Here is a 23,302-nt window from a genome sequence, read left to right on the forward strand (position 1 = left end):
TACATTTCATCTTTGACAAGTGGAAAATGGCTGTAATGCCCTTTAAATATCTCAATAACGACAGCAGAACTCTACATTTCTGTGTGCGACGCGTTGTTGAATCTGAAACTACTCTCTGAACGTTAAAAGCTTCATGTCCGATTTATCAGAGTCACTTTTCTACGGACGCTTAATGTCCTGATCATTCGGTGTGAAGCTTTTATTTGTGTTCCATACATGGAAAACCAATGTTCTGAAAAGAAGTGAAAATGGACTCCATGTCCATATTCCCCTGGTCCTGGTCCTGGTCCTGGTTACATTGTTCTCAGAAGCTTGTCTTCAGAACCTCGTGCTCAGTACCTGGTTATTCGGCAGTTGCGAGTCTGGACGTAAACTCCCGTGTACGTGATCTCACATCTCACGATGTTGTTGGTGAAGTCGGACTCCAGAACGTGGAAGTCGGGATTGACCGTAACCTGGAGGAGAACGGCACATCACTGACCGGCTTCGCTGACGCGTCGAGAGAGAACCCGACCGAGAACGGGAGCGTCACCTTCAGGATGTAGTTTCCAGGAGGAACGTCCGTGATGTCGATCCACTGACAGTCGATGTTGGCTGCGTAGACGTCATGGCATCCTGGACTCAGACCCTGAAAACACGAACTGGGCTTCAGAGCAGGCTTCACACTACACAGACAGCAGATCGGCTCAGGAAAAGGTGGCAGAACACTGGAACAGCCAGAAGGTCGTCAGTCGATCAAACTACACATTTACATCAATATTCAGGCTTCAAATTCACAGACGCATCGCCTGTGTGTGTGTTTGTGTTTGTGTGTGCGGGCGTAGCAGAGCGTCACCTGTGTGTGGGCGGTGCAGGCGTAGCGCCGCCTGAATCCCGCCTCGCAGCCCGTGTCCTCCAGGCAGAAGCTGGCCTTGTGGCCCTCCGCCACCCTCCGCCCGGACGCCACGTCCAGCAGGTCGTAGTTGCTGAAGGCGTCCATGCTGTGGAAGTGTCTGCAGCGAAAACAGGCAGGGCAGAAGACGACTGAACTTCACCTCTACTTTCATTTTTATTTTTTATAGTTGCTTAACACGAACACCATTTAAACACAAACATAAACCATAATGATGAAATCTGAATCCCCTACTCCCAGAATGCTTTGTGACCGCCGTTCAGCCATGGCTAGCCATTCCTAAACACACAAGTGAGCAAACACACGAATGATCTAAACTTTTCCTGAATAAAGGAGAAATAAAATTCAAACACGCTCCAAGAAGAAACCAGTCAGGTTAAGGGAATATCTGACTGTTGATGAAAAGAGGGCGTTAACATGACAAGAAAATCTTAAATAGACAAATCTCACTGCGTTCAGTTAATTAAGACACATCAAAAGAGTAGGGGCCTGATCGAATTATCGATTTAACAGCTCAGAGTGTTGATTTGTCATTAAATGCTTTAAAGGCTCTGTGAATAAAGGACTTAGAACCTCCACTCCAGTTGTCTCGGCGAACTAAATCCCTCATGTTTCAGTTCCTGTGTGAGTTAGTTGTTCTGCTGCAGGTGATACAATTTCATTGAGTCATTCAGGGAAAAGAGGAGAAGGGTTACTTTGAGAGGTTTTCACTCAAATAGTTTTGACTCAGTTTGTGCACCATCGTCCCATCACTGTGTTTTCTGCCCCCCCGAGGGATTTCTCAGTGTCGAGGAGGTGAACTCACTGGTGGCAGCTGTGCCAGTCCCACTGATACCTGGGCTTCACCGGCAGGAAGTCGGTCGTGCCTTGGTTCTTGACTTTCTGAGGGAACCGCAGGAGAACCCTGAAGTCGATGTCGCGCACGGTGGGCATGTAGGCGGACCTGTGGGAGTTTCACAGCAGCGGAGCGCCTTTAGCTTTCTTCAGAGGAACAGAGCGTTTGTTCCACTGTGCTTCATGCTTTTGGGAAAAACCGTCGCAGAACATTTATGTCTTGGCAGAACACGATGTGAGAGAACAGCTGCTCCAAACACTTTGTGGAACATTCTGGACACAACAGCTTCTGAGAGATGGTAAAATCTTTGAAATACAACAAAAATCTTTTCTGAAACAGATCAAAAGGTAAAGAAACAATAAAAAATGTAGAATGAAGAAATCTGTGGATTGTAATTTTACACAACGCTTCTTTTTATCTGCATTGAATCCACCTGCAACCCATCTGGTTCCAGGATGTGATGTGAAGTTCACCGTACATAAGTCACAGCTGTTGCTGTGATGGTTGCTATGCTGGTTGCTAGGGACACTGAATGCAAACAGGAAGGAAGTCGATCTGCGTCAGACTTTTTTTTTTAATGAAATAAGTTGCAGCTCTTAAAACACTGACATCTGTTCACTGATCATTGAATAACAACTAATACCAAAAACTAACACTGAGCAACTGATAACATTAAATAACACATTTTCAAAATAATTTATTTTATCGTTTATTATTTATTATTTGAAAATCAAACTGAAGTTATTATTCAATGCAGGGAATCGTATTTGTAGTCAAAAGTAACCACTGTTAAGAGCAAATCGAACTTTATTACCTCTGTAAAAAAAACCAAAACAAAACACATGGTCGGTCAGTCAGTGACGTTACTGACACGGCCTGTAGGAGGCGCTGGATTTCCAACCTGACGTAATTTGGGACATGAATTAATGAATAACTGCAGTGGTTTGAGGTGGACGATTCTGACATTTGACTCTGTGTGTGCGTGTGTGTGCGTGTGTGTGTGTGTTCAGAGTGAGCTTCTTCACCTGGCCAGACAGTTTTCCTCGGCCGCACAGCGCAGCGCGAACATCTGCATGCGCTGGATGTAGGCACCTGCTTGGATGGCGTAGGGGTCTGGAACGAGGTCCGGCAGGCCTGTGGGTGGACGGGGAGACGGGGGGGAATGGAGGGACGGGTCATTCAGAGAACGATCATCCCAGTGGGACCTCGTCGGAGAGTTCTCAATTTGAAACTGTGGAAGATTCTTCTGCGTTGGTGACGTTCTGTGGAGACTATGAGGGTCTGATCAGGACCGCTCCGTCACCCTCAGGATGCTTTTAGTGGACGACGGCTCAACATTCAACACACCTGATCAATATGCTGGTCACTGAGAGCCTCCAACCTAAACCAACATCACATCTGCCATCAAGAATAACCAGCAGAGATTTTTTTGAAGGCCTTCAGCAAGAAGAGCGTGTCCACGGAACTTCTGTTCATCCACCCATCCTGTTGACCTTCTGCATCCATCCGGTGGTGGAGGAGCAGCAGGGAGGATCTTCAGAGGTTCCCAGCAGCCCCCTCACCTCCCTGGTGGAGCTTCACGCCTCCTGAACACTACCCAGGAGAGCTCACAGCCTGTTTCCGCCTGTTCCACCCTCATATTCCACCTTTCTCCAGCTCCGAGTCACTGGTTGTCTGATCCTCTCGCCGGACTCACTTCTATTTCTCTCAAGGCTTTTTTTCTATTTTCTACATATTGAGAGAGTTTTTCTGTCCTTGGTATTAAATGAATGTTCCCACCACTGAATATAGTGAGTATTGTCCTGCGACATTCATTTTCACTTTAATGTTCCATTAAAACACTGCAGCTGTATTTTCTCTTCAGCCAGATGTAGAAATAACTCATTTAAAATATGAACACTCCTGTCACTGACCGTATGTGGTACTTTATCAGGAACCTAAGCACTTTTTGGAATAATTTAATCAAGTTCACTTCTTGAAAATCAGAAATAAAGGCAGAAAAAACCCACCATTTGAATTAATATTCATGAAATCATTTCCACCATATTTTCTGCGACTGTCATGATCTTACTGTCAGTTTGGAACAAAGTGTGAAGGAATAGAAATATAGAACCAAATTCAGATCACTTGATAAATTATTTTAAAAACAGATGACAAAATGCTCTCTGACAATAAACTACCAATCTTTAAGCCACAGAGACCTTTCTGCCATTTTCCATTAAATGAAATTTACCCGGAAGCAGAAAACCCATCTGCAGCTCCAGAACGAGGCCGACAGAGCTTCATGCGACTCACATGGACTGAAACAAACGCTGGTCTTATGTTGCGTTCATGAAGTTTCAATTTCAAAAGACAAAAGTCATTGTGAGAAGGACTCAAAATGATTATTGATTTAGTGAAACCTTCATTAAGCTACGACTGCAGGTCCAGAGAGCCACATGTGGATCCAGATCAGTAGTTTGAGCAGACATCAGAACCTGGACTGTTCTAACTGCAGACTCTTTAAACTACAGTCGGATCCAGAATCAGACTCTTTAAACTAGAAACTCTGATCTGAACTCGGACCAGTTTTAATGAACCGGAACCATGCAGGTCTTCCAGTTTGACTCTTTATAGACATATTGGCATCATCACCGGTCCCGGTCCCGGGTCTTTACTCACCGTTCTGAAAGTATCTGGTTCCGTATCCGGTTCCGGGCGGACGCCGCATGTGCGCCGCTGTTCTTCCTCTCGATGGATGCATGTTGTAGAAAACGGAGTTGCGGTGGTTTTTGAAGGGATTTCGAGGGTCGTCGTTCACCATGCCGTCTCCGTTGAACGTGGCCTCGTTTGAGCCGTCGTCCCCGGCTGCAGGCGGCGGAGCCGGAGCCTCCGACAGGCGAGCCGTTTGTGTGCGTAACGGCTGGTTTTGCGCGGTGGGTCCGTGTTCGGCTCCTGCGGAGCGCTGTGCCGGGCTCTCCCCTCTCCTGCTGGGTTGTCCTGTTGAAGGTCCGGGTGAAGAGGAGTTGATGCGGTCGGTGTATTCAGGGTTAAAGAGGCGCACGGCTCCGGGAGCGCGCTCTGGCTGCGCCCTGGCTCCAGACGCGCGGCCGCTCACGGCCGTGAACGGTCCTGAAGCCGCGCTGTGGTCACTCCTCAGCTGCCTGGAGTCCGTCTGAGCTCCTCTCACCGTGCCGTCCCTCCTGCTGGACACATAGACCCTGGACTGTGGTCTGGACCGAACCGGAGCCTGGTACTCGGACCCGGTGCTCATCAGGCTGTAAACCTGCCCGTTGTTGTGCCACTGGATCCGGTGGCGCCAGGGCCCAGCCGCAAGCTGCTGCCCAAAGAGGACAGGAAGTAATCCCTGGAAAAAGTACAGAAACAGAAGAGACCATGTGGCCATGGCAGTGAAATCAGGATTCATCAGCGAGAAAAGAAAAGGATGAGAAAGAGAAATCCAGTGCAGCGCGCAGGTGGAGGCTCTGAGGAGGAGGAGGAGGAGGAAAAGTGACACACAAGAAGCCCGCAGAGCCTCTCCTCTGCTGGTTTATCCGAGTCAGCCCAGTCCCACAGTCAAACTACTAGCAAAGAAATGTAACCCTTCCCCTGCCGGGGCTCGGGGCTGCGCAGGATTTACACCGCAGAGACATTTACTGAGTAAACTTTACGCACCGGTGTCAGCTCAAGTCATCCACATGTTACCATTCAGCAATTTTCAGGGATCCCCGTCGGAGAGAGGGCTCTTTCTATGAACCCAGCCGAAAACACTTCAGGTGGACTTTCACTTCAGCTCAGTCCTCTTCATGAAGTCTTTACAAACAGTTAGTGGCTACATTTGGTAACCTGTGTGTTTCTTTGTGTTTTGTTCTAAATGAACAGTAAACTGAAGGAGACAGATTATATGAAGGATATAGTGCTAATTGTTGAGTCACATTTATTCTTGAAGTATCTGTTTCAAAAGCAACTTATTAAGTATACACAAAACAGATTTTAGCACAGAAGAAGATGATGATACACACTTTTGATTTACACCTGACACATTGCATCGTGTGGCAGGATAATGTTTGAGGAGCTCTCACCTCTCTCACAGGCAGGATCTGAGCAGGGAAAATGGTGAAATATTAGTGATTTCAGTTGGTTTAAGGATGCTTTGTAAAATATATAACTGGCTGTGAAAACTCAATGTGAAGGGTTTAGGATAACCACATTTCATTTAACGGAATGATCAATTGGATCATCAGCAGCAGGTCCATCAGGACTGAGCTTCATCTGTCCACATGGTGGCAGTGAGGTTCCATCAGTCGCCCTCCTGCTGCCCAGACTGGAAACAAGCAGACTCAAATGAAGAACAGTTTTAATTCAGGCATACCAGAAGACTGCTGATCAAATAATGCAGGTCATTTGGGGGAAAAAACAACAACAACAAAAAAAAAAACTCAATATCATGGAAACGTTTTTTTATTTCCATAATTCCATTCAAAAAGTTAAAGTTTCATAGATTATAGATTCAGGGCCCACAGTTGAAATAATTTCTAGTATTTATTTGTTTATTTTTACATAATTTGGGCTTCCAGCTGGTGAAACCCACAAACACAGGAATTCAGAAAATTAGAATACTGAGGAGAAATCAGCCCAGGTTTTTCAGACGTGAATGTTTTAAAATGAGTGTCACACGCATCTTCTGCTAAACTCAAACCACCTGCTTCAGTTCGGTTCAGAGTGGGGTGGGGGGTATTGCAGACTGGACAGCTTGCCAGAAGACCATCGCTGATCCCCTCCATAGCATGGGTCAGCCTCTAACGTTCCCACCTGAGGAGGCTGGCTGTTCAGAGTGGCGTCCCAGCCCCAGCAGGAGAGATGAGCGTGGGCTTCAGTGGATTCTCAAACAGAGATTCAAGAATGTGTCAGAGATCCAGAAAGTCACAGCTTCAAAAACCATCCGGGAGATGGACTGCAACTGTGGAGTTCCTCGAGTCAAGCCACCTCTGAGCCTGAACAAACGGAGGAATGGTCTCAGCTGGGCCAAGGAGAAGGACTGGACTGGTGGCCAGTGGTCCCAGCTCCTCTTTTCCTATCAGAGTAAAGTGAGTCAAGGTCCAAGAGTTTGGAGAAAGATGGATGAAGACCAGAACCCAAGCTGCTTGAGGTTCAGGGTGAAATTGTCTGAATAATTGATGACTTGCATGTGCAGCATTGTGTGTGTGTGTGTGTGTGTGTGTGTGTGTGTGTGTGTGTGTGTGTGTGTGTGTGTGTGTGTGTGTGTGTGTGTGTTCTCGTATTTCTATCCTTGTCGGGGCCAAATGTCCCCACATGGATAGCAAAACGTGGAACGACGTGCCTTGTGGGGACCTTTTTCCGGTCCTAAGTAGGAGAAACAGTGTTTTCTTGACCATGTTGTTGTTACTGAAAAAAGTAAAAGTGCAAAAACATTTCTTTAGGGTTAGGCTTTGTTGTGGTGTGGGTTAGGGTTAGGGTAAGGGTCAGGGTTAGGGGCTAGACATGAATGGGAGTCAATGGACGGTCCCCACAAGGATAGAAATACAAGACTGAGCGTGTGTGTGTGTGTGTGTGTGTGTGTGTGTGTGTGTGTGTGTGTGTGTGTGTGTGTGTGTGTGTGTGTGTGTGTGTGTGTGTGTGTGTGTGACGACGCATCTGAGCATGTTTTCAACTGTCTGATCTGACTGAAAACCCGGTCGAATCTGATTGAAAAACCTACTGGCTGGAGCTGGACATACGGCTGGAGCTCCTGTTATCTCCCAGAGGTGAAGTAGATGCGGCGATCTCCACCTGCTTGATCGTGGCGGACTTGCTGCTACACAGTGGACCAGGGAACCGGTGTCTCCAGAGTTGGAGCACCAACACGCTGTCAGCTCTGACGCGTTCATCTTCTCAGGAGTTAAGGGAAGTCCGCATCTCTGAGCCCTGCTCTGAATCATTTGTTGTGACATCGCCGAGCGTCCTCATTCACTCAGTATGTTGTTCGGTACCCGAAAGTGTAGACTAGACTGGGTCTTCTAACAAGGACTGGACGGGATGCGTCCCAAGGCTGAAAACCCGACCTAGACTACAGATACCGCCGGTTTGATTTTCTGGAGCTCTGCTCTCTCCTGCATGGCTGTTAGCATGTTCCTGTTCCTATTCTCACTTCTCTACCCACTGGAGAGGTATAGGAATCAAAAAGATATATATGCACTGTTTCCCTTGCTAACAGCAAGATGTACACACTGGGAAAACAGGGGGTTTGACTCCTTGCCGATGTCTGTGGAATGGACTCTGGACTTGGTGTTTGACTTTAAAAATGATGTCTCATTCAGTACGTCTTTACTGCACTCAAGACTAGCTCCTCGCACTTTAAGATGCAGTTCAGACCTAAATGATACCCTGGTTCAACACCAGTTTAGCCACTGCTGCCACTAAAGCGGTGAACATCGTTGAGGCTCTAAAACTACTGTGCAGCCCTGTTCATCGACCTGTCAACGCTTCAACAGTTGATCATGAACAACTTCCTTGATATTGGCTTATCAAGCCAGGCCGTTGAGTGGTTTGGGAATTATGTAACAGCCAGAAGTCAATGTGTTCACTCTGCAGGTTCCTGTTCTTCAGCTCTTTCTGTTTCAAAGGGTATCCCCCAAGGCATCCCCCCAACGCTAGGACCGTTGTTGTTTGCCACCTATGTTAATGATCTTTGTGAAGATATATCAAACTGTGTATGCCAATGACACAGTTTTTTATTGTGCATCTTGTTCTTCGACACAAACACTTGATTTTCTCCAGTCTGCTTTTTGATAAAGTTCAGTCACATTGAGCTTATCGGTTCAAACAGTGTTGAATGCTTGTAAATCCAAGCTGAAGGTTTCCTCTGCTGGCAAAGCATTACCTGTTGACCCTCCTAAAATCACTACAGCTCAAGGGACAGAAATTGAACTGGTAACCTAATATAAGTACCGGTATTTGGGGATCACCATTGATCATAACTTGTCCTTTAAGGAACACATTGACAGCCTAGTGGCGAAGTGTAAACTCAGATTTGTTTTTCGCACCAGGTCAGAGATTATCTAATCTCCACAACTTTATTACCGCTGTTGGACTACGGTGACTTGCTATTTATGAATGCTGCTGAAAAACATCTAGAGAAACTGGACTAGGTGTATCACTGAGCTTTATGGTTCATCACTGGTTGTGCTGACAGGTTCCTTCTCTGTCTACTGTGCACTGCTACAGACCATCCCTCCCTGTCCGTCCAGAGACAATCTCACTGGCAGTTCTTCATTTACAAATCTATTCTTGAGCTGCTTCCTTCGTGTTTGAACACATATTTGATCTGGTCAAGAATCACTTTGGACTGCGATCCCAGGATTTTATTAAAACGACTGTTCCCAGAGTCAGAACAGAGCTTGGTAAGACGGCCTGTAAATATGCCACACCCTCTTCATGGAATAGTCTCCCCAATGGATTTGCGACTAACGGAACTGGTCGCTGTTGGGAAATTTAAAATTCTGAACCCCGAAAGAGCTTCTTCAGCGCACTGCGACTGTTTTAACTCTTGGGCGTTCATAGCTTTATCTCAAGCCGCTGTCTCTGGAACTACTTGTTTTTTTTTTTCAGTTATTTTTTTCCCTAATGTATTTAGTGTGATTTTTTTTTTTTTTTTTTTTTTTTTTTTTTGGTGCTCTGCCAGGTCCCTCTGGGAAAAGAGAGTTTATATTTTAAACTACAATTTTACCTGGTTAAATAAACGATATAAATATAATGAATAAAATATCCTCAGTCAGTCATGGTTTGGGGTGCAGTGTCCAGTGCAGGCGTTGGCAAACTCTGCTTTCTTAAATCAAAGGTTACCGCGACAGTCAAGCAGAATGTTTGAGAGGACTTGATGATTCCTTCTGCTGAGGATCTGTATGGAGATGCAAATTTATTCTTCCAGCAGGACCTGGCCCCTACCCAGACCGCCAGAAGCATCTAAACCTGGTTTGGTGTAAAAACCTTCACAGTGCTAGACTGACCGCTTGTGGTGTCTCGTGATTTCGCAAAATTAAATCATGGCAATATTTCTCGTTCAAAGGAAAAGCTGTCTCGCAGGCACAAGGCAGAAGAATCAGACTGTGAGCACACACGGCGTGGACAACAGACTAGTTTTTCTGGCAAATTGCAGTCTAAGTGGACAGGAAAATGGCCACAATGCAGCCAAAATACAATTTTTAAATCTCTCTTCCCAGTGTCCTGCAGAAGCTGCTGATGTTTCTTGATTTAGTAGGGCACAATCTAATTGTGTTGTGTTTACAGAGCGCAGAAGACGGTCCAGCTCCATGCTCAATGTCTTCTTCTCCAGTGTATTTCTGGCAGAGTGCCACCTAAGGGCCTGGCGTATGAACTACATCGTTTTGAATTTTCATGATGCAAACGCTTTTAAGCACTGAATTATTCATATTCCAGGGAAATTTAGGCTAAAAGTTACTTTTATTCAAACAGAAAGGCTTTTTTTTAGTTAGCAGAAATGATACACAGATTTTCCCAAAGTTAATAAGATGATGTACAAGAAGCACCCTGGTGGGAAAAAAAAAAAAAAAAAACTTCTATGCTTTTATTTACATTTGAACAAAAAGTGGCATGTCCAGAATTATTCACACCCTTCTCAGTAACCAATAGGAAAGTCTACATTACAGCAATCAAGCTCTTCCTATGATTACTGAACAGCTCTTTGCATGTCTCCACTTGGATTTTTGACAATTCATTTCCAGCAATGAGCTCCAAATATTTTGTTTAAAACATGTCCTCCCTCTGAAGAGACACCTGTCTCCAGGGGACCACTTGGATTTTAGGGTGTCCCCTCACATCTGTGCAGAAAATGCACCTGTATGGTTTTGTGACTGTGAAATTAAAAAAGTATATTTTTCCATTCATATATTAAGTCATTTTATTTTTCTGAAAAGTAAAGAGGAAATCTCGTCTCGACTCGTGATCGTGACACCAAATTTCGTGTCTCGTCTCGTCTCATGAGCTGAGTGTCTCGTCACACCCCTACTGACCAGCCAACTGGCCAGACCTGAACCCCCATTGAGAGTCTCTGGGGGAATTTCAAGAGGACATTGAGGGCCACCAGACACCAAAAACTAAGAAGCGCTCCATCCATCCATCCATACATCCATCCATCCATCCCTCCATCCATCCGTCCATCCATCTTCAGCTGCTTATTCAGGACCGGGTCGCAGGGGGAACCGTCTCAGCAGGGATATTTAGACTTCCTGTCCCCAGACTCTTCCTCCAGCTCTTCCTGGAGGACCCCGAGGCGTTCCCAAACCGGCTGAGAGACAGTCTGTCCATCCTGTCCAGAGTTTTCCCCAGGGCCTCCTCCCAGTGCGACATGTCCAGAGCAACTCTCTGGGGAGGTCTGGAGGCGTCCTAAACAGATGCCCGAGCCACCTCAGCTGGCTCCCCTGGATGTGGAGGAGGAGCGACTCTACTCCAAGCTCCTCCCTGGTGATGAAGCTCCTCCCACTGTCTAAAAGGAAGCTCATTTCCGCTGCTTGTATCCGGATCGTGTCCTTTGGGTCCTGACCCAGAGCTTTATGACCATAGATGAGGAGAGCAATGTAGACTGACCAGTAAATCTAGAGTTTCTCCTTTCAGCTCAGCTCTTTCTTCACCACGATGGACCGATGCAACTGCATCACTGCAGATGATGCACCGATCCGCCTCTCAGTCGCACCTACATCCTTCCTCCACTCGAGAGCAGGACTCAGAAATACTTGAATTCCTCTTCTTGGACCTGGTCCAAGACGTCTTTCCACCAATCCAGAGAGGGCACACCACCTCCTTCTGGTCCAGGGCAATGACCTTGGATTTGGAGGAGCTGATTGCCATCCCCGTTACTTCACACTGGGCTGCAAATCATCCCAGTGCATGATGGTCCAGGTTCCATGAAGCCAACAGGACATCATCATCTGCAAAAAGACGAGATAATGTGGTTACAGAATTTTAGAGTTCATTTACCAGAAGTTCTGAAAACACAATACAGAACAGTATTTCCTGAAAATGTGGATCCCATCTGAAATGACATTAATTGGATGGTGCTGCATATGAACTGCACGGTTTTATTGAATAAATTACGATGACAATCATTAAATCAGAGGTCTGATTCAATTCTGACCAAATGTCATTTCAAATCAAATTTGTCTTCTTTGATTGTTTTATCCATTTTTACGATCTATTCAGTGTTCACCTTTAGACCTCTTGATCTGTTTGAGGCTGTTAGTTGCTTATCTGTTTAGAATTATTCTCTTCACGTATCAAGTGTTCAGTCGAGTCAGTACTGTTGGCAGTGAATGGTGTGTGTGAAAACACACACACACACAGCTCATGGTGGTGTGGGTTCCCCCTAAATAGGGCATGAAGGCAACTCTGATCTATTCTTGCCCCCGGCTCCACCCAGAGGCTCCTCCTCCACCCAGAGGCTCCTCCTCCACCCAGAGGCTCCTCCTCCATCCGCTCCACATTTAAAAGCGGCCCGAGGCGGTGGGGTGCGGTTTGGCAGCAGAGCTCCCAGCAGGACTTGTTCCCTTCATAATGTAGCAGTAAGTATTGACGCTGAGTCGAGTCTTTGTGTGTCTGACCTGAACGTAAACCAATCACAACAAGCGCTGCCACAAAGTAAACTAATGCTGGCTGTAACTTAGGAGTGCTTGGAAATAAAATGGACCGCTTGTGGTTGTGTTCGTGGCACACTTCTTTGCCATCATCATCATCATCATTATCATAATCGGCAGCAGCAGCAGATCTCTAATCCTTCTATGAATATATCTTATCCCATGAATCTAGGTTCCCAGGCTGCTCACAGCTTTGCTTCTTGTGAGATTAAAGGAAGACGATGGTCTTAAAATGGTTTTACCACAAGAAACTTCCCCTTCGTGGAGTATCCCTGTTGTCCCCCTCCCCCGAGGCCTCACTGCCCTCCTGAGGAGCAGACACATAGATCTGCCACAGATGATGGGGAGACACGACAGGTGAGACGCTCAACAGACGTGTGAGAAGCGTGGAAATGCCTCGACTTGCTGTGCTGTGGATTCACTGGAATGGGATTATGTGATGACCGCGGTCAGCGGCGTTCTCACGTTTCACGTTTTGATGGGCCCACACGTGACGGAGCAGCTCTTTTAATGTGTGAAGGAGTGATAAAGCAGGGGACTCTGGACCTCATGTGGAGATTAACAGAGAATCTGACAGATTATCTCAGCCTGAACAGCGTCAGATTAACTCAGACAACAGTTCTGCGTCACAGCTGCAGCCAAACACTGCCGAGCGGCAGAGCTTCAGCAAAATGCCTCCAGCTGACAGTCGACCGCACGGACAGTGAGACTTCAGAACTCATCTCTGTCATATCTGTAGAAGTAAATTAAATAACTTTTGTATGAAAATACTGAAAATCTGAAGGAAAAATACATTATTTGCATTAAATATGCCTTCAGAAAACATAAAGAAGCTCAGGGAAGCATTAAAAATGGATATTTCAGGGCCAAATTTTCCATGTTTTAATAAAATGTTGTGTAATCTTTAGGAAAGTGTGAAACAGGCCAACATGATGTATTTCTCAACTTAGTTGTAAGAAAATTCTGATAAATATATGATACATTACAGTGACCTTTCATTGACCTTTGGTCTCACATCGTGTCCAGTCGACCCTCAGCTGAAGTTCAGACATTATTGATCAGGGTAAACTAAATAAAAACTAAAATAAAAAATCGCATTTGATGTTGTCAGGATTTGCTTTATTTGCTCCCTGTTGAAATGAGGTGGATGATTTTTTTTTTTTTTTTTTTTTAAATCAACTTAAAGTGCATTATCGTCCATTTTTCAGCTGGTGTTATAATGAAAATCCTCTTTAAAGAAATGTTTAGTTTACTGTTCCCATTTGGATGATTTTTAACAGCTGTTCAGACGTCTGGAAATAAAAACCACACTGTTGTCCTGCCTGTTTTAGGTTGTTTGTTTGAATGTTCCTCATTGTGTTGACGCTCTGCTGCTGGACACCTTCTGATTTGATCATTTCATGTGTTCTCCTTTACGTTCAGTCTTAAAACGTGTCTTTTAAGATTATTATTCTTAGTTTTATCTGAGATTTATATCTTTCATTGCTCATTGGTGTAGCGGTTGAGCCTGCAGGTCTTGCAGTTTGCTGGTTTGAATCCCAGTGCTGTTGAGACCCCGTACTGCTCCCTGTGGAATGCCGATGGCTCAGGTTTCAACAGGAGAAGGGTCAAACTGGAACCAGCTCTAATGGGGTGTGATCCACTGTGGCGGAGATCCAAAACCCAGAGTCCCTGATCCAGTCCTCTAAAGCCCAGACTCCCTGATCCAGTTTTCAAAACCCAGAGTCCCTGATCCAGTCCTCAGATGCAGAGTTCCTGATCCACATTGTGTGGTGAAACCTGTCGGAACCTGCAGTCCTCTTCTCAGTTCTCACTTTTAAGGTTTCTATTTAATTTTGTTGGTGTCTAATTTTCCTGATCCGGTCCAGTCCAGGTCAGCCGGAGCTGTATATGCCCCCTGGCAGTCGTACTGCCCCCCTGTTCCTGCCCCGGGGCATCAGAACACTTATTTAACAGTCAGTTGTTCTCGTGTGTTTTTGACCCATAAACATTCTGCCACCTGCTCAGTGGCAGAAGAACAATGTTCTGCCGCATGCCTGGGGGGCATGTTTTATCTGACCCCCACCCACTTATCGACCCCCCACCCCCGTCACTCCCTCGCACCCCTGTCACTGCCCACACCCATCACCCACTTCACTGCCCCCCACCCCCTTATCTGCCCCCCCTAACATGGACCTTGTGGGCTGTGACGCTGAGGGCATATCGCTGTCACAAGGTTCTCAGCTGATGAGGCCAGGGGGCTGGTGGGGGCCGGGGGCGGGGGGGATCGGAGGGATGGGCCGGGGGGGCTGTTGGTCAGGGCCTCCGGTGGGACTGCTTGCTGCTCCTGAGTTAAAAATGTTCTCCTGACACCTGGAGACTGAAAATAGAACCATCAAGAACACAGAACAGCTGAAACACTGAAACACTGATCACAAGGTCCTCTGGAACCCCACCCACCTCCTCTTCCACCCTCTCCTCCTGTACAGTGTGAGCTGATCTAGATTTATACAGTCTGAGGCTGAGAGGATGTCATCTTCATCTTCATCTTCCTCTTTGTCACCATGTTTCATGTTTGAACCTGAATTCTTCGATCAGCTGATTGAACATGTTGAACTTCCTGTCTGCGTGAAGTGTGTTGCTCTGCAGCTCAGTTTGAAGCACGCTCACTCACTCAGTCATTCAGATACTGACTGATCGCCGTCCTCTTCCTGGTCAGATTCCCATGCTGGGAGCAGTGGATTGTGGGTAAAAGCCCCAAAGTGGTAACTGGGATTCAAACCGGTAAACTTCTCAGCAGCAGCTCATGTAAGCCGTCCACTAACAGGTGAAGAAGTGTCGGAGACGTCTGCGGTTTGTCCTCCGTCCTCGCCGTGTGGACGCACTCGGTCAGACGGGTGAGTTTCATCGAGGCCTTCAGAGGAGTGCTGTTCTCAGGACATCCTGTCATTCCTATTGATCCTCACCCTGCTCTGGAATCTTCATCCACATTTAGAAGAATCCAGGTCCAGAATCTCCAACACCTCTCAACAGCTCAGTGAAGAACCCTCTGTGGTTCACAGAGGATAACTGCTCACACAGTTAAATAGAAGTGAGCTGAACTGATTGTCTTTCTGGCCACGGTAACATCATGCTTTCTAATTTCTATTAAATCATTATTTGGAATTAAATCATTCTGAATTGAAGTCTTCTCATTCCTGTTTACATGGGAACAGTATTTCTGAATTAAGGTTTATTAATTCCTCTTCAGTTGTGGGGGTTGTGAAGGTTCTGATTGGCCAGGAGGAGGAAGTGATTTACATGTCGAGGAAGTAAACAGACTCCACTTCCTGCTACGTTTCTTTCCTTCTTGATTAATTTTGACACTTAAACTAAGGTCCATGTGTTCGTACTTCCACCTCCGTACATGGGTGGACGAGTGTGAATTTCCAGCGCTGAGTTACGCAGTAGCACCAAACACATTCAGGAGAGCTGAGGAGTGTCACACCCGGAATACCACAATCTAACCGCCAATCTGGGTAAAATAGCTTAAATCCTGAAGTGTGTGAGATGCAGGAAGCGCACAGATAGAAACAGACACAGAGATAATTCACAAAACTGAAAATATATGCTGCAGTCATGAAGTCCACTGTTTCATCTCTTTTTGTCTTATTTTAGTGCACAGAAAAGAAGAAACCCTTTGCCTTTTTGTTGTTAGACATGTTAAAAAAAACCTGTTCCATATTGATATATTTATATGTTCTTTTGGAGATAGAGTAATGAAATATATTATCAATAATCAGGAATGTCGATATTATTTACAACCAACAATAAAATCTTGGTTCATAATGTCAATAAACTCTTCAGTAATGATACAGACATTTCATTGAATCATCCGCTCTGTAAATGGCCGTACTTGTATTCCTCGGTCTCAATTGTTTTTTTTTTTTCTTTCCCTTTACCAGGCAGTTTTCTTACTGTGTGTCAGAAAATCTAATCTGGATTATAAAGAGGCCCGTGTGAAATCTGCAGGATGTTATCAGTCAGAAGAAAAACAGGAAACAGTCATGTAGATTCAGTGTTTTGTTTTTTTTTTCTTCTTTTGCTTCGTCTCAGCGGGTCATTTAATCTGTTTACATACGAGATCAGATTGAGATCCTTTTTTTATGCTGTTAATCACTGGCCAGTCCAGAGGTGGGTCTTCGTTTAGAAAAAAAAAAAAAAAGTTACACAGGATTATACAAAACACAAAGCTTCTGCCCTCGTTTCTTAATAAGTTACATGATTCACTATTTACAAATCAGGCTAGAAGTACAGAGCTGGTGTGACAAATCCATATTTACAAGTCTATACACAAATCCGCTGCCAGGCCGGCCCTGCTGGGGAGAGAGAGGAGGGGCGTTACTCCTGATGAACGCTCATCACAGACAGGAGACTCGTGGTTGGATCTACCTATAAGCTGTTGAGCAGGGAGTTCTGAACACTCTCAAAGACCTTGTTGTAGATTTCCTCCTTCGACGTCATTCCGTCAAGGTACTCTGCAGAAAGAGAGACATCCTGAGTGAATCCCAGTCGTTTGCAGTGGGGCTGGAGCTGCGGACGCTGTACCGACCTATCCTGTCGCAGTAGTCCTCCATCTCCTTCCTGTGTTTCAGGTACATGGGCCAGACGTGGCCGTCGAACAGGCCCGGGGGGTCTGGGACGGTGTATGTTCTTGTACTGTAGTGGCGGAGTTGAGCGTTAGCGCTGCTTGAACGGCGTCTTATTGACAGCTGAGACAGTCAGAACGTCTGTTACCTCCTCCTTCTCTTGCACTCCTCGTAAGGAATGGAAATGTAGAAACACTTGTCGTAGATGTCAATGAGGGGCCTGTGGAGGACAAGCAGAGCTCAGATGAGTGATGAACTGGGAGGAGGTCAGGGGGGTTACATTCCTGAGCCAGTCACACACTTGTAGTTGTAGATCAGGAAGCCTTCCACGATGAGGATGTGGATGCCGTCGTCCCCCGAGTCGGCGTCGGGCGAGAGGCTGACGCCGTGAGAGCGGGCGAACTTGACCGGGTTCTCCTGCCAGCCTTTGACAGTGTTGGTCATGGCCTCCATGTCCAAGGCGTCGATCACTGATACACAACAAGGAGAGAAAAACCCAGAGCGGGTTTCAGTACACTCGCCACCAACCAGCCCCACCAATGTGTTGTATCACACATCAGTCACTGTCAGTGAGTGTCTGTAACACTCACAGAATATTTGATAGATTATCAGAAAGTTTAGGATTGATTGGTTACCAATCTAAAGAAATGTGCAGGAAAGAAAAAGTACGTTACTGCATGGTTTTCCTACGCGAAATCCATTCTTACCATCCCACTGTCTAAAGCCGTCCTCCCCGACTTCTATTTGATCGGGTCTCTGAAATAACAGTCACCAATAAAACATTGCTGCAACCCAGTAACCAGTCGGAGCTGATCACACCTGGACAGGACAAGTCAAGGACTCGTCTCCACCAAAAGTGAACGTGCGGCCACACTTTGTTTCTCGGGGCAGTTCAATTGTTGCGCTGTGAAGTATTGATTGTCACTCCGTAGGACCCATCCTAAGTGAAAATCAAGAAGCTCTAAGTGTGTAGCTCTGTGTTTGTTGAAAAGACTCTCGTCAGGAATCATGTGCAGGCTCTTGAAAAACTCTTATTTTTGAGGTAAAACTCTAGCAATTATCCTTTACTGGGCCATGAATGCATCACGGCAGGGAATGAAAAGATCGTCTTCTTCTTCTTTTGGTCTCATGAAGTCAATCGTCAGAGGAAAATTTGGTTGGAAATTGATCTGACTTTCAGTGGGGACGCTCAGCCCTTTCATTGGCTGTCCAGGAGACAATCAGCCAGATGTATTACTAGGCTACTGCCATGACAGGACATCTGCAGGTCACACTGACGGGTCATTGGCTTCAAGGGCAACTTTAAGCATTTTCAAAATGACTACCATTAACTACTTACTGTCGCTCTCACAGTAACGGCGTGGTGACTCTGATTGGCCTTACCTTGAAGAAGTCATCCTGATGCACTACACAACAGTTGGGTAATGTCTTTAGCAGTCTATTTGTCAGAGTGGTCTTCCCACCGTTGGTCACTCTGAAGAGAAATGCCACACCACTTTTAGTAACTGCTCTGAAGTTTGAAAAAAATTTCAGTCAGTAGAAAGTGCGAAGTTGGACTTACCCTCCGATGCCGATAATGATCTTCATTTTCACTTCTTTTTTTGGATTGGTCACCTCTGGAATTCAGTAAGTAAAAGCAGGGAACGTAGCCAGAGCCAGCAGTGTGTCTCTCAAAGCCTCCTTCTCCTCGGCCACGGACGTTCCCCCCTTTTACTACTTCATTGATAGACAATCTTAGACTCGACATTTAAAGGATTTGGCCGTGAGCGTCACACCCCAGCAGACCAATCAGCGCCTTTTCCCTGCAGCCAATCAGCTGTCGGTTCGCAGGCCACGGCACCAATCAGACCTGACTCTAGAGCCTCACAGATGCTTGAATGTAGAGACTGACTTGCACCTGCTGTGAAGGGGGCCTGAGACTGCCGCCCAACCCAGTACCCGACAAATCCCACACCCAGAGTCGTCCTGAGACCATTTCCACAATGAGAGCTGAAACATCAAATGGCTCCTAACCTTGGAAGATATCACTTGAATATAGTGTGAAGGAGGAATCAGCTTCAGTGGATGTGGTGATTCAGAGTTGAGTCTGAGTTTGGAAATGTGACGCCTGCTGCTCATTACTGTACGATCATGACACATTAGCTATTTTAGATTATCTCCCAACCCGTTCTGAAACGTCTGTAACCAAGAAAAACCACACTGTTTAGGCTTCAGCAGGAACATTTCCATGCTTAGACAACTCTGGCTGAGTGAAAACCGGCAGGACTATATTTAGCCGGCTGTGTCTGCTGCTGCGTCACACATTTTTCTGATGCAACCCTGAGAACAGTCCAGCATGTGACCACAGTGTCTCCAGGCGCAGCTTCAGGTACGATAAAAAACAATTCCTCCGGTGTCGGGCGCTCTTATCGGCCCTGGGTGTTCTGCACCCCCTGGTCCGCCCTCGTATTTTTCACACACATCTCCTTTATCAGCACTGTAAGCGTGAAGGATGTGAACTTTGGCTGCAGCTATCTGAGCACATGGCTTTCTGTTTCCGCCCTGCTGACGAGCCGCTTCGCCGTTTCCAGAGAACCTGCTGTTAGTAAACACAAAATGGACATAAGTGGAGAGCCGGACTCATGTCTTATTTAGAGTGAGGATGAGTTCAGGGCACAGAATCATGTGGTTCGATGTGAGAGCAGCATGTGGCAGCCAGACGCACCTTTACATAACCAACTATTAATATCACAACCTAAGAGTCATTTTTTCCCGGTCCTAGTCCATACACAGGGTCTAGGTGTGTCCCAGAGAACCCCATCCACAGGGTCGATGTGTAGCCCTGGGACCTGGCAGCTGGACCTCTTGATGGACTCGGACCAGCAGACGCTGTCTAGTGTTGACCTGAACTCATTCGAACTGCTGCCGAGGCGACAGTTTCAGGGTTCTCGGATTAAATTAGAACCAAATAAAGTTAGGTTACAGTTACATTAAAGTTACGATCATACGAAACAATGGTGCCTTAAGAACGACGATAGACTTTTATATTCCCGTTTAGGCTCCATTGATATGTCGTTTCAAGTGAAAACTCATCCGTTCTGCATTTTTGTTTCTCAAAAGATTCACATCCACATGACAACATTCTGAAAACGGTTTGTAGTGAAACCACACACACACTGCAGAGAAGAATATGGACAGAACAATGAATTGGATTGTTATGATGGTGACTGTCAACTCTAAAAGTACCAAGTCCAGGAGAGTATGGACTGGAACCAAGACCAGGACCAGGAGCAGGGATAGAACCAGGACCAGGACCAGGACCAGAATTGTGTTCGAAACTGCATACTGCCTACTACATCCTTCCATACTCACACTGCCCATACTGCATACTGGATACCCAGTCCATCAGACAGTATGCAAACCGTTTACACTACAGCATACTACATAATAACCCACAATGCATTGCATTCCTCCCCGAGCAAAATCGACCTGCTAAAGCTGATTTCACTTTACCTCTAAACTCTTCAAATGTATAACTTTATCGAGATTTTTTTTTTTTTTTTTTAAATTAGGCGACAAAGTGGTCGTTTAGAGCCTGAGTGTGTCATTTATTTGTCCGAATACCAACCGTTTATGATTTTGTTCAGACGAATTTGGAGAAATTTAAGCCAGCCGCAGTGAGCGGCTCCAGCATGGAGGTGTCAGAGAAGCAGGGAGAGAAGCAGAGCACACACGAACCCCGGACCCGCCGCGGCCACAGCGCTGGGCAACATGCCGGGCGGGGGGCCCCTCCGACCCAGCGACCCAGCCTCCAGGCCCAGTCGGGCTTTGGCAGCAGGCGACTGCGGATCACACCGGCGGCCGCCCCCGCCAGTCCGACCGGACCGGCCCCCGGTGTCACACCGAGTCGGTTCCGGAGGTCCGACAGCGGACCCCCGGGCCCCCCGGTGCGGCGCCACCCCCGGCAGCGGGCCCGCCGGCGAGCACAGAGTTTCTCACACCCTCCTGGGCTGGACCCAGATCGCGGGACCAAGCCCCCCACCACCACCACCACCACACCCACCGGCCGCCAGGCGGCGCAAGCTCTGTCTGGCGCAACCGCTGTCCGTTGCGTTGCATCTTGGGTAATTTCAGTATGAGTAGTGAACACACGATGTATACTCAACATTTCTGGCGAATGCAGTATGCATCCGCGAACTTCTCGCATACTCAAAATCACATACTGCCAGTGTGAACGCACTGCATACTCAATCAGTTGGTATGAGTAGTAGGTAAGTATGCGGTTTCGAACACAGCCCAGGACTAGGAGCAGTGCTTCCAAACGGAGTGCTTCCTGAAAGTGTTGTTTCGACCTGAAACATAGTCAGACAATTTTCAGTGTCTTTGATCACTGTCGTGGCCTGCACCAGCTGTGGCCTCAATAGTGTACAGGTTTGACTCCCACAGCAGTCGCGTCACCACTGTGGCTCCCTGAGCATGACCTTTGACCCCCAGCAGCTCCCCAGAGCGCCGCAACGCATCTGTACCTCCACGTCCTGGAAATAGGACAGGTTAAACCAACCAGGCATTTCAAAATAAGAGCGGTCACTTTAAGACTGACGTCCAAAATGTCCCCGCAGAGCAGCAGAGGACAGTCAGCTGATCTGAAGAATGTGGACGAGCTGCAGGTCAGAGTAGTGGAACATGTGAGAACAGCGAAGAACCACCAGGACAAATCCAGCTGTTACTTCACTCCTTCAATATTTTATTACAAACAGTAAATGGCACATTTCCATAAATAACACTTTACTCTCTCTTCTTAATCAAATATATTCCATTTAAATCAGAGCAATACATCTGTTCAAAGTTTTAAACACAAAGGAAAAGAACACTGAAGAACCATTAATCAAAGCGGGGGGGGGGATGAAACAGAGTCTTGGGGGGAGACGAGCATGCCACCATCAGTCACATCGACTGGGGGGTTGAAGAGAATCGTTCTTCAGTAGAAACACTGTTCTGTAAAACCTGAATGGGAATAAAGGTGGAGCAGATGAAGCTCCACCCGACATGCAGATCTGTGATGCTTTGGTTTAACTCGGAGGTTTTCAAAGTGTATGAGCTCTCCACCCAGCCCCACCCACATGACCCACCACCATTCGCCGCCACCCCCTACCATCAACGTGACCAAACACCAGCAGTGGAGGCCCCTACCACACCACCACCACCCCCTTCCACCCCCACCCTCACACTGGTGCTGGTTCTCAGCGGTCCAGATGTTGTTGGAGTTCTGGACTGTCTTCTGTTCTTCACATCATTAAACTGTGGGAACAACTATGGGTATCAAACGTCAATATTTCCTCCGGTAGTTTATTGTTTCAGATTTAAAATCTAAACCTTCAGTGGTTTTTACAGAGAGCGCATTCACACGGCAACGATTTCAAGAGGAAACGTGGAAATTTCATTTTGAGTTTCTTTTTTATATGAGGATGGAGAAACTGGAAACTCCACCTTTTGAAAACAGTCTGACTCCATTTCCATGGAAACAGAGAAAATTAAACTTTCTGAAAATGCTTGAGTGGTGGAAACTCTGCTCCTGGCCCCAGTCCAGATTCTCCTTGTCCTGATGTTCTCCTGGTGTTAATGTTTAGAGTTTGGTTCTCCATGTTCTCCGTGTTCCAGCTGTCTCCATGTTACGTTTTCAGAATGTTTGTGTCAAAACTTTTCTGAGTTGAAAACAGTAAAATTCTGCGTTTCCTCTTAAAATCTTGTGCTGCAAACGTTGCATTGATTGATTTCATTTCATGAATTTGCCTCCAGCAGACCCAGCGTCCAAGTAGCGGCGGTCAGGATGAAGGAGGGAGAAGCGCTGCAGGTCATCAGAGGTTTGATCCTCATGGGTTCCCAGCAGGAGCAGCTCTCCCGTGCACGGCTTGGTTTCTCTGTGCACGGCTTGGTGAATCAGACAGGAAGTCGCCTCGGCAGGGTTTCACCCTTTTGGTTTACCCGGATGATGCCGTCTGGTTCATGATTGATTCATGCATAAACGTCACTCATCACACTTTGAAAACGTGGGTTTTTAAAAGCGCGCACGTCATGAAGACGTGCGCTGATTGTCCTGCAGAGTCTGGAGCACCGCCGCCGTCCGTCTGAATGACAGAGACTCGCTGGCTCTTCAAACCTCTGCAACGCAAAATACACCAAGTTTAATTCTCTCGTACAACATTTGCGCGACTCCTCAGATCTACTGTCCCCATGTGTGCAGACGCTCGGATCGGGTGTCACTGTTCCTGCGGGTCGCTCTGCTGGCGTTTGGTCAAGAGGCGGCCATTCCCGGGATGTCGGCCACTCCCCCCCCTGCCCAGCCGCCGGCTCCTTTGAAACACGA

General features: G+C 46.7%; 2 protein-coding genes across 4 annotated transcripts; both read right to left on the reverse strand.

The window, feature by feature from the left end:
• Window positions 1-332: 332 nt before the first annotated feature.
• On the reverse strand, window positions 333-5,112 carry LOC115405426 (protein-lysine 6-oxidase-like). The gene is made up of 6 exons (XM_030115003.1): window positions 4,389-5,112; window positions 2,753-2,861; window positions 1,698-1,835; window positions 836-992; window positions 533-628; window positions 333-455 (listed from the first exon to the last, which is right to left on the reverse strand). The coding sequence occupies exons 1-6, from the start codon at window positions 5,110-5,112 to the stop codon at window positions 333-335; spliced, it is 1,347 nt and encodes a 448-aa protein (XP_029970863.1).
• An 11,308-nt stretch (window positions 5,113-16,420) lies between these two features.
• Window positions 16,421-18,664, reverse strand: LOC115405316 (nicotinamide riboside kinase 2-like). 3 transcript variants are annotated; one of them, XM_030114868.1, is made up of 8 exons: window positions 18,521-18,664; window positions 18,343-18,433; window positions 17,667-17,715; window positions 17,261-17,429; window positions 17,108-17,179; window positions 16,923-17,029; window positions 16,763-16,848; window positions 16,421-16,686 (listed from the first exon to the last, which is right to left on the reverse strand). In XM_030114868.1, the coding sequence occupies exons 1-7, from the start codon at window positions 18,544-18,546 to the stop codon at window positions 16,763-16,765; spliced, it is 600 nt and encodes a 199-aa protein (XP_029970728.1). In that variant the 5' UTR covers window positions 18,547-18,664; the 3' UTR covers window positions 16,421-16,686. The 3 variants fall into 3 exon arrangements, with proteins under 3 accessions (XP_029970728.1, XP_029970727.1, XP_029970729.1); XM_030114867.1 differs by having other exon boundaries at window positions 16,421-16,689; XM_030114869.1 differs by lacking the exon at window positions 17,667-17,715 and having other exon boundaries at window positions 16,421-16,689; window positions 18,521-18,562.
• Window positions 18,665-23,302: the final 4,638 nt, after the last annotated feature.

Source organism: Salarias fasciatus, chromosome 18 (assembly GCF_902148845.1).
Source record: "Salarias fasciatus chromosome 18, fSalaFa1.1, whole genome shotgun sequence".
Classification (NCBI taxonomy): Eukaryota; Metazoa; Chordata; class Actinopteri; order Blenniiformes; family Blenniidae; genus Salarias; species Salarias fasciatus.